The sequence below is a fragment of the Dysidea avara genome, chromosome 9 (genome assembly GCF_963678975.1).
Source record: "Dysidea avara chromosome 9, odDysAvar1.4, whole genome shotgun sequence".
NCBI lineage: Eukaryota > Metazoa > Porifera > Demospongiae > Dictyoceratida > Dysideidae > Dysidea > Dysidea avara.
The window spans coordinates 12062651-12075314 of record NC_089280.1 but is presented as its reverse complement, the minus strand read 5'-3'; the positions used below and the strand labels follow the sequence as shown (position 1 = coordinate 12075314).

At 37.9% G+C, this 12664-nt stretch overlaps 1 protein-coding gene across 1 annotated transcript; it reads left to right on the top strand.

Annotated features, from left to right (window-relative positions):
* The first annotated feature begins 309 nt into the window (after positions 1 to 309).
* LOC136266042 (uncharacterized) lies at positions 310 to 7235 on the top strand. Its single transcript, XM_066061004.1, has 8 exons — positions 310 to 567; positions 2882 to 2942; positions 4769 to 4818; positions 5343 to 5524; positions 6770 to 6802; positions 6852 to 6884; positions 6932 to 7016; positions 7068 to 7235. Exons 1-8 carry the CDS (start codon positions 479 to 481, stop codon positions 7117 to 7119), a joined length of 585 nt encoding a protein of 194 aa, XP_065917076.1. The 5' UTR covers positions 310 to 478; the 3' UTR covers positions 7120 to 7235.
* Positions 7236 to 12664: the final 5429 nt, after the last annotated feature.

Genomic DNA, 12664 nt, shown 5'->3' with positions numbered 1-12664 from the left:
TGGATAGATATACTCTAATAGAATGTAGAATCAGTCAGTAATTGTAAATTTTGGATAGGGACGTAAGTCTGTACATCCAAATCATACACACAAGTCATACACCATCCGGCTGCAATTTACCCATTACAAATCATACCAGCATTACACTATTAAAGTACTCCAATTGAGCATTGTTGTTTGCTCTAAATTCTGCCCATATTGAATTTCAGCCAGAAATGTAATTGCCAGGTGGAGTGACAAAAGCAATGCTTAAAACTGATCATTACACATAGCGCCGCCCGCCACCTCTAGGAGCGGGCGGCGCCAGACTTCCAGGAGACCACTCAAGGTATTAACCCGGGCCTACAACAAATATGAACCCGGGCCTACTGCCTGCTGGTACTCTGCTATTTTCAAGCCAATCTGAAGCTCGATCTGAAGCCGTCTCATGATCACGTGATAAATTTATTAGTTTAATTCTATTTAAAGCGCGCAGACGATGGAAGCATACAAAGTCATAGAAAGCTCTGGATTTACGTACCTTTGTTTCGCCAGATACTCAAACGAGGACAAACTGCTCAAAATTGGGTGAGTTATGCTTTACATAGTCTAGTGAAACAGTGAAAGTAGTACATGCACCATCAATGTCAAGCCCCAGGTATTTTTATGCTCGCTGGTGGGGTTATTGAATTCAGTTGTGTTTTGCACTGGTTTGGCAGACCATGGTGATTGCACAAGCACTTGTGTCATTTACACATGAATGCCATACAATTTCCCCACGTTTCTCCAGTATGTCTAACGTGGGAAAAATATTTACTTGAGGGGTGAGTCTTTTGTACTATCAATTATACAAATCTCCACCATTGCTTAGGAGGGGTGGGGTTTTGCATTTAAAAAGTGCAGAAATGACATGCATGTGTTTAAAAGTTGTCCTTGCTTGCATATGGGGCTGGTAGGAGGCAGTTTATTTCTTTTATTTGGTTTACAACTTATTACGTTTATAATATACAAAAAGGAACAACAGTCTCTGTATTTATGCTCAGGTGTGACTTATCTAAGATACAGTAGAATGGTACACCTGGTTGCGTGAAATGTACACATGCTTTTGGAGCACAATTTTGTGTTGGTTGGAACTGCCTTTGGTCATTAGATATGGCCAAAGGCAGTTTCAGAAATACAGGCAAATTAATTTGTTGGCAAGTTATGGCTGATAATATTGCATATACAAGGGCACAGAGACTTTGACACTTTGATAAGTGATAGAGGAGTCCCACAAACATGACAAATTGATGTACAACAGTTTACTGTATTCTTCCTCACTGAAAAGTTGATTGCTGACGTTTTCTTTTGCATAACCAAAATAGCAGTTTTGTCCTTACAGTCAGTGTTTATCATGGGCTAAACTGTAACTGAGATATGCTGTTGAGTATGCCACACTTTCATAAGTTGTAGTCACAGCGTATGTGTTTTTGCAGCCTAAAGTTATAGTTCTATAATGAACTTGCTTTGTTGTGATACAGTAGTAAGGGTCTACCATAATGCACCTTGCCCGAGTATGCACATCTACAATTTACAGACATGAACAGTTGCAACTACAAGGAAAATAGATAAGAGATCAAAGAAAAAAAATAGACATAATGACCTACTGTATGTACAGGTAGTTTACAGCTATAATTGCTGATATACATCCTCTAGTTTATGTGCCTATCTCTACACTACCGCTCAAATGCAACATCGTCTCGCAATTAAAATATTTGCTAATTAAAGGGTGTGGCGTTTTGCTCATGAGTATTATCCCGTTTCATTCGGGACGAATATTTGCAAGCGAAATGGGTGTCATGTCCACGAGTGTATTAATCACTTGCACTCTAACGAGACGATGTTGCACCTACAACAGTCAACTCATAAAATATTGTACTTCATCTGTGCAGCTTTCTGGTTCTCATGCTGTGCGTTGTGCCAGATGTTACAGCATGGGTTGTGCCAGATGTTACAGCATGGGTTGCGTGCAAAATTTGATGCATGTAATATAGCATTGATATTCACAGTCATTAGCCAAGGAATTTTCTATGCTATGCAAATTTTCAGAACATGATGGTCGTACCAACTGTTGAACCGACTGCTGGCTTTCTGTGTTTGTTATGCAAACATATGGGAATGTGTTGGTTGTACGGATGGTTGAAAAGTATACTGCCAATGTGGGGCTTCCAGCATGAACCAATCCTAGCCTAGCAACATATAACATGTAGGTTTAGATATCCCATTATTGCCTTATGGCCAGGGCTGTTAATGGTTCAAAAGATTTTGGAATGTGTAAGAGAAAATTATAGTATTGTAGCACATTAAGCATTAAAGCTGCTTTTAGAGGATAAAAACAACTTGTTTTTATAAGTTTAAAATTTTCTGTTTTCTCAAAGAATTCTAGCTATATGTTGAACATTTTGGTAGTATCCTAATTGTCAAGGTGTACTTTATTTTCCAGTTTGTGTACAGATTAAGGACTACTGTAGGATTGTAACTACCATACAGCAGGTTGTGTGTGTGAGGTGCAATGTTTTGTGTTATTTGCAATCGAAACTTGAATTTCTTATATTTTTCAAGTAAGCAGACTTTTGAAGTTTTCATTACTTTGCCATAGTATCCTAAAAGATGTGTAGAGTTACGGAGAAATCATTCGTGTCTCACAGATTTCACAATTGCATAAATTTATGCTAGAGGCTATTTTAACAGCTTAGCTTACCTTGCAACAATAACGGGCTGTACGGTAAGTACTTGGTGTCTTCATGTGTCCACATAAAGTAACAATTTAACAGTTTATACAGTATTATCAGCTATTTTAAGTGTTAAATTTGTAGTGTACTATATTACAAGGTTGGATACACTTGTATGTTACATGTCATAGTGTGGGCTGTGGTTCAGACTTTTGGCTGAAAATATTGGATGAAACTGACATTCGGTGTCAGGTACGTATGTACAACTGTATAATTCTGTAAGGTATATACTGTGGTTGGCTTTTTGCTATGTCTCTGTTAACTGTGTGGCTTTAATAATGTATCATATACAGTGAACCAATCTTTTAATGAATACACTATGGATTATATCACATACTACACAGGAAACAAGTTTCACAATTGCATAAGTGTGTGTTATACATGTCTCCTTTTTAGTTACAGTGTACACAGGTTTGTGTCTTTTATGCAAACTTTCTGGAGATGAACCGGTCATGTGACATCCATCTATTCTAGGAGCCAAACTTCTCTGATCATTTATTTAGTATGTGGCTACCTTAGGCAGGTTATCATACAGTACAATAGTAACTGTATAGTTGGGACCACAAAGGAGTAGGCATGGCCCACGAAATAATATCACTCAAAAACCAGCCTCTATTTTCCCTGACGACGATGAGGCTGTATTGGTTAGGTAAAAATTAGCCCAAACAAGCTTTCAGATTGACCTGAAACGCTTTCAACAAGTTGCTATGGAATTTAAAAAAAATGTATTTGATGGAATTTTCTACTGACTGAGTAATTGACTGACTGATGCCTTCTGACAAGTGTAACTCGACAACGGCTAGGTCTATGGGCTTGATTTTTTCACTGTTCGACGTTGCTTCAGCCCAACAGGACCCTTTTGGCATACTGCAGTATGTACAATGCATTCTTCATGGACTTACCAGTGTCCTCCTTTGTGTCCCATTCATCTTTGCTGACAGCGAAAGGTGTCGATTTGACAGTAGCACGTGATGGCTTCCCTTCATAACAGAAATCGTTCATATTTTTCATAGTGGCTATTTTGATTGCAGAGGTGCTTTTCTAATAGTTCTTGATTCGTACTGCTGTGTAACAGATTGAACATAGCCGACAACGAAGTGTAATGGATACTTCACTTTTCAGATGATAATTAATATAATTGGGGCGCGGCACTATTCTTTCTTTTTGTATGCGTGGATTGTAGAGGTGCTTTACGAGCAGTTCTTGATTCGAAATGCTGTGTAACGGGTTGAACATAACTGACAATGAAGCGTAATGGATACTTCACTTTTCACACAATAATTGATATAGCTGGGGCGCGTGGTGCCATTTCAGATACAGTATGTGTGGGTTCACCAGTCATAGTAAAGTATTTACAAAAAAGTTAACAAACAAGTACACGAAAAATTTTGGAATTTTCAACTAGAGTGGGGACCATAGCACATTGATTGAAAGTACTGAAACAAGTTGGAGTAGTCCATGATATTAAATCACAGTAAAACAATAAGAAGTGTTATATCCCTACTGTGCTCAAGATACCATAATGGAAATGCACAGTAGGGATATAATACTTATTGTTTTACTGTGATTTAATATCATGGACTACTCCAACTTGTTTCAATACTTTTTATCAATATGCTATGGTCCCTACTCTAGTTGAAAATTCCAATTTTTTTCATGTACTTGTTATATATAGGTAGCTGGAGTTAGTTCTGTGCCTGCTCTTCAGTTTAACAAGTGACACAGCAGCACATAGGTTCCCAAAGTCATAGTACATACTTGTTGTAGTTATGGGCTGACAACACTGGCTATTACAGTACATGTTGTGTAGGGCTTATTGTCAGCTTGAGAAGCTTTATAATCACATTCAGAGGCTTGTGCAAGACTTGCTATACTTAATGTATGAGATGCTGTACTGTAAGCTACGTATGTATATGATGTGGTACAGTAAATCCATGTTTTATGCTTGTATGAACAATTCTGTTTTCCAGCTCGTTCCATTCATGTCCTTATTGTACATTTTTGCTGTCACTACACAGTTTGATACAGTCAAAGTACAAGATAGCGATGGTCTATTTCAAGCAATAAAGTAAGTCATTTACTGTGTACATCATATGTGACTGGCTAATAGCTGCAGCTAACATTCATAATAGCCACCACTTCCCAGTATTAATTTGTATTGTCATAAGAGCTGCCCTCAGATAAAAGTTGCAGCTTAATGTACTGATCCAAATGTTGATGAAACATGTTTAAAGCAGAAACTGGGCAAGGAGTTGTTTTATGTTTTAAGCAAGAAATAGTGTTTTTAGGAGGTGTGAAGGATTGAACAAAGTCAGTCTCATCCATGAATCCATATAAATACCACAGGCTACTGGTACATAATAGCCACCCTCAAATAGTACCACCTTCACATAGTAGCCACATGGTTTCCTCTAACTTACCGTATTTACTTGATGGTGGTCAAATTCAAATAGTTGGTACATGATTTTATGAACTGAGGTAATAAACACCGGGACGGTTATCAAGTAACAAGTAATATGCTACTCAGGTGATTATGTGCATTTCTACTTAGCCTCTATCTGGTATGATTGTTGTGGTACCTATTTCCTGTAGGTCATCTTATGATAGTGGGAGTTTACAGGTGACCAAAATAGCTGGTGGTTTAAGAGTCAATGTGGGTAGTTCCATGGAGTTTGATTTACATGAGCTAACAGCATCTGATAGACGTACTGAGCTGCAGCAGTTACTGGTTGGAATGGGGAGGCTGATTGAAGCCCTACAAACAAATTTAACAGGTAATGTTAACACATACACACTCACAACACACATGGTACATGTACCACAGTGACACACTACACAAGTACACACACACACCCTCACCTACACATACACATGCACCACACATATCACGCACAAACACATACACATTACACAAACAGCACACATGCACATGCAACATACACACAATATGCACATGTGTGCACGCACACAGCACACTATGCATGCGTTCATGCACGTACACGCATGCACACACATACACACATGCACGCACGCGCACACACTACTACTACTACACACTACACATACACGCAATACACATGCATACAATACACATGCACACCCACACACACACACATCAACACACACTACACACACACACACACACACACACACACACACACACACACTACACACACACACACACACACACACTACACACACGCACAAACACACACACACACACTACACACACGCACAAACACACACACACACATCAACACACACTACACACACACACTACAACATGCACAAACACACACACACACACACACACACTACACACACGCACAAACACACACACACACACTACACACACACACAAACACACACACATCAACACACACTACACACACACACATCAACACACACACGCACAAACACACACACACACACACACACACATCAACACACACTACACACACACACACACACACACACACACACACACACACACACACACACACACACACACACACACACACACTACAACATGCACAAACACACACACACACACACACATGCATCAACACACACACTACACACTCACACACACTACACAAACACACACACACACACACACACACACACACACTACAACATGCACAAACACACACACACACACACATGCATCAACACACACACTACACACTCACACACACTACACAAACACACACACACACACACACTACACACTACACACACGCACAAACACACACACACACACTACACACACACACAAACACACACACATCAACACACACTACACACACACACATCAACACACACACACACACATCAACACACACTACACACACACACACACACACACACACACACACACACACACACACACACACACACACACACACACACACACACACACACACACACACACACTACTCCCACACAATACACATGCACACACCTACTGTTTAATGATACTGTTTTTGACTGAAAGTGTATATATGTTTATTGTATAGGTGCGGAAATTAAAATTAAAAAGTTAGAGTCAGGTGAGATTTGTAGATGATGCACAGACCATTCTAAACTGATCTTCTACAGACAACATTTCCAGATTGGCCATGCCATTTCCAGGTAACAAGGTGACAAGTTTAAACTGTGTGTGTTTATAAACATTTCAGAGCCAGAGGTGAAGTCAAAGAAACATGCTAAAGGTGTGAAACAACCAGCTGCAGTTAGGAGTATTGTAAACCCTAGTAGTAAGAGGTATACAATGTCATGTCTAACTGACTATCTGGTTAACTGTACTTTTTATAGGAGAAAAGCAGCTTCAGGAGTAGTGTTTGGAGAGGATGAGGCTGGTGACTAGCATCTCCACAATTATAGTTTTATACAACACAGCTGCATGCAGGATGATTTGATTTGTGTGCCTGTGACCTATGCCAGTTTTTAAATCTTACCAAATCTAATATAAAACTTTTACAATGTGTTGATAAGCCACAACAAGTCATACTTTAGTTTCTGGTCACTTGGCCATATGTAAAACCTGACAATCCGGATTATTATTATTAATATTACAGTGTACGTGACTAGGTTCTGTATTGCAGAAGATCAAGATACTCTAATAGAACAGTCAGACATTCTACTTGACTAATATAAAGCACCTTATCTTGCAACTCCTGATTGGGCCAAAACATCCTAATATCTCCCACACTGATAGCTTCACTGACTGGTAGGTTGGTAACCAGAGAGACTAAACACTGGACCTAGACACAGTTGATGACCACATAGGTTTAAAACTTCAGCACTCTGAACCAATGGTTTTTCTATTGCCAACTTTGCAACACTCTGTTGCTCAAAACTGACCAACTAGCTGCAACTACAAGAAACCAGGCAACACCACTGATATTTGATACTGAAATATATATACAGGAATCATCATGCTTCCTGGCTTCCTGTAAAGTTGTTTGTGTAGTGTAGCTATTCCATATCGTATTTCATAGCAATTCCAGCATAACTATATGTGAGAGTAAAGAAGTCCTGATCATTCACCCACCCACCTGTATCCTTTAGCTAGTTTGTGACCAGAAACTAAGGTCTTGTATAAAGAAGGTGTAGGTAGATAAGTTGCAAAAAAGGTGTAGGTTATGAGGTTATGTCTTAAGAGTTGTAGATCAATTGTGGTGGGGATTTGACTTAGAAAAATCAAATTCTCTACTCATGGGGGGCACAACTAGGGGTCAAATCCCCATGTAGCATGGCTACTATACACTTTAGGAAACAGGTTGATTCTTGCAAGCCAAAAATTTTCAACCACCCCACGCAGAATTTCATATCAAATTTGACTATAATCTCCCAGTAATGTGGCTTGATATTGATAGGTGCATGACAGGTGTAAAGCCAACATTGGTTGGGAATAGTTCGCAACAAATTGATATAGACTTTATACTCAAAGCTGCAGTCAGCTTGTACTTTCATCTTGTAATTAGATCAGTACTTATCATTCTGCATTCATGGTATGGCCATATTGAAGGGACTTACCACCTGATGGTGAAATTAGATGGCAACAACTGGAGAAAGTTAAATTCGAAACCACTCTATGATCATATCATGTACATGTGAAATATTGATCCAGTGTTAGTAGACAGCTAACATAAAGATCCAATTTAGTATAGCCAAGAGTTCATAATATCCATGTGGGGGAAAGCATCCCAACTTTTTAAAAATACCACTTTTGCCAAGGTTTCTGAGCAAAATGTTGACCTTATCAACACTGTCAACATTTCTACATCACTAGTGGTCTAGTATGTAGTGGTTTACATATGATCAAAACGAAGCTGGTCAAAGTGATTTTTGTGCAGGCTATACTGGGAGTTACATAAGTAATATTCGGAAGCACAAAACAACAACTGAGAACAATGTGTGCTCATTATTGCATGATGTATGCATGCATCATTACACACGTAATGCATTAAAACTTGGTGTCGGTTCCATTTAGTTGTTTATTATTTCAAGCACATATATAGTAAATCACAAAGTGGTAAAATAAACACACAGGATATTACAGCTGTCACCAAAATTAGAAATGCAGTTAACATGTAATAGGTATAATTATGATGAGTCACCTGGATGTTTTATATAAGTCAACATTTATGGTCATAAAAAATACTCGTTTATTTTTGCATGAACATATCAGCTAGATGTAACACATAAAATTATACACAACATAAAGGACTGTCTGAAATCTTGAAAGGAGTTTGACATGCATGTATGTTAACATCAAGAGTCATCCTTTTTTGACTGAGTTCAGTTCAACATACATGTTAACTAAAAAGAAATTACTGCAAATTTACTTTTGTAAAATGGGTATGGCTTCTGTTTACAAGTCTCAAACATAGTGTACATGCCATAATTTCCAGCAATCACTAATGTCAGCCTTGTAGTGGTGTTGTAATCTGTAATTATATGTCTCCTTAATAAGAGTGCCACTTAAATACAAAAACTGTCCGTTGCCATCTACAAAATCTCATGTCAGCTTTCTTTCTTTCATGTATTGATCCACATTAAAAAGTGAAATTGTTTTATTGTTCAATAATTTGTGATCTAATATCATACTGTTACATATGGAAGACTAGTACTGTACAATTGTTGAATTTCAAGGAATTACTTTTGAGGACTCAACTCCTATATGACAAACTGCCTATGAACTATTCCTTATGTTTGGGTAGCAAGTGAAATCAGTTCTCCTTAGTAAGTAGTTTCTCGTATGTGTTTTTTAGCTATTGTAAATTAGTAGAGAAACTTGCTTGAAGAACAAGACTGTTTTACAATTTTACGACAAGTTTTCATGCTAGTCCTTTTTGATTCTGTGGATCAGTATAATATTATTTTGATGCTCAGTATCATTGCTAAGCATAGTAGAAGCTGGAACTAGTAGTTAATGTAAAAGTTTGTAGTTAGCTACACAATGTACATTATAAGATTACCCCTATACTCTAATAAATTTACATTACTTGTATTTGTTTGTTACGTTTTTGTAACATAATTATGACTGGTGAACCTGCATGTATACATGCATATTGCATCATAGGATAGGCGCTAGACGTAGTGTATGGATGCACGTCATGGCTTAATTATCGAGCGCAAAGTAACCCAGCATTCCCCTTCATTTCCAGCTACATTAATATTCTACCTATTCCACAGTGCAACAAGAATGTTCAATTTTTCCTACTTAGTACATACTTACTGATGTGATGCAACATTTTTGTTTGGATTACCACAACATCTATGCACTCTTCAACGGTTAGCTAATTGGTTATGCACCTATCAATGTCAATCCCTACCCCCCACCCCTGGGGTCCCCATACATGTACTGGGCCAGGGGATTTGACATCTACATTATGGCTCAACACCTGGGGTTTTTGACGGCAGTAGTTTGCTGAACCAAAAATTATTTTGATATAATCAGTTATAGGTTAAATCACATCCTCTATAGAAACCCCTCTTTCGAGGTGGGGACATGGTAGTGTTTTGACAAGCTTCTTAGCCCCGGTACAGGGAAATTTAAATCCCTGTATTGCCCTACCCTACCCAGGGGTGGGGTGTGGGGTATGACATTGATAGGTGCATTCTTATTATTATGATACTGTGTAAGTTACATGTGTTTTTTTGTTTTGTTATTTTCATTGTCCAGGTTACATTGCATGAGGTCCCGAATCAAAACTAATTAAGTGATTACATATACAATATAGACTGCTTTAGCTGCTATACAGAAACTACTCTTGACCTGTGAGGGTCAACATTTACTTGCGGATCAGCAGCATGCCGTGGACATATATAGTGAAGTTTGTATAATATATAAAAATTATGTGGCCTCAATGTGTTAATTTGCATTTGTATTGTAAAGAAATCCCATAGACCATGCAGTTACTATACTAGTTAAAAATTCCCCCAAAGAAATGCATTGCCGGCTATATCGTATAAAAGAACAGATAGATCAGTCTCATCCATAATTTTGTACCTTGAATCAAACTAAACAGGTTGATACCTAGTTATAGGAGCTTCACAATAACCTCAATTTACTGTGTAATGGTACACACCTATTATTATGCCATCTACATGAGAATTACATTGATGCTGCAATCCTGACAGCAGTCAACAGCAGAGTGTTGATACCGCATACAACTTGCACCATCAGACATGTACAGTGTCTCAGACATGTACAGTGGTATGCCATTTGTCTTAACTATATAGGTATTCCCACTATGTTTATCTTACTCTATGACTATCAATAAGGCGCAGGGCCAAACATTTGGGAAAGTTGGCATTTATATGGAGAGACCATAATTTTTACATGGACAGTTATTTGTGGGATTTTCTAGAGCCCGTCGTTTTGCAGACATTTTTTTGTGCAAGTTGAAGAGTCTACACAGCAAGGACAGCACCGAGGCATAACTTACACAAGGAACATTGTGTATAATCAGATACTTTGTTGATGTTACTGATAACATAATTAAAGCGTTCATATACCATGGATGTACGTATTTCATATGCAATGTAATGATTAATGTATTGCATTAGTTTGAATGAATGGGTAATGTTTGAGCGCGGCACATTTGTGTGTACACGTGTCCCACATACTACAGAGAGTATTAGTAACCCGCATTTTGCATGTAGTCTCTTCTATAGCTATATGTATTGCATTTCATTGGTCAAGTACTTCTGGTTTATTATTGAACACATATAGTAGCATATGAAGTCATCAGTATTGATATGTACCATAATTATCCTGTAGTGACATCAAGCATACACTGATAGTGAATCACTTGCCCCATTATAGTAATGAGATGTAATGGAGTAGCTAATCTGTTGTTGTCTGTGGCGGATGATAGGCTGGTGTCAAAGTACATCAGTCCAGTAATTTCTATCCTTGTGATGACGTCATGTCCAATACTATGTAGTCAGATATAATGTCTGGTGAATATTACAGAATTTATTGTGTTTGAGCATAATTATATGCATGACTGTGTGACCGCCATGTATCACACAAATAAGTCTTATGGTTCCACCAAGATGTTTGCCATGTACATACACTCACTGAAAGCTATGCAGTTTCTCAGTCAGTATACGTGGTGGCCATAACCTACCACCACTAAGAACATTGCTGTGAACTGTAAAACAAATGCATCAACAGTGACAATTTTGCTATTGTATGTATGTGGGTGCATACCAGACAGTGTAGTAATTAGTAATGAGACTTATAGTGTCAGTTCCAGTCATTGGTACTTATCATATCATGCACATTATGTAGTAAACCACAGAGTGGTAAAATAAACACACGGGACATAACAGCTGTCATCATAATTAATATAGGAATTAACAAGTAGCTTTTTGATGGATTACCTAAAAATTTACTGGTATTTAACATTAGTTACAATCAGAAAAAAAAACACTGAAATACCCCTAAAAATTTTGATAAAAAATTTATAATGCTTGCTGTCATGATCAGCTGCGGCTAGTCTCTTCATAGCTATTGTGAACACTTGACTTCATTGCTGTAAATTTTGCTCTTGTGCAGTGATATGAGTATACAGTATAATGCAGGTCTATTTGTAACTGCATGATATCCAGCAACTGCTCAATAATGTCAGACTCAATATTACATCTTTAAAGCCTTACTTGTATCAAACCTTACAGAAGCCTTACTTTTTTACTGGGTCTGCTGGCAGTGTTAATAACAATCTGTAATGACAACAACACCAAAACAAGGATCCCAAGAAAGTGTAAAATCCAGTTGTTGACATCTATAAACTCTCGTTGGTTTTCTTTCATGTATTGATCCATGTCAAAACTTGGGATTGTTTTTATTGCTCAATAATTTGTGATCTAATTCATACTGTTACATATTGAAGACC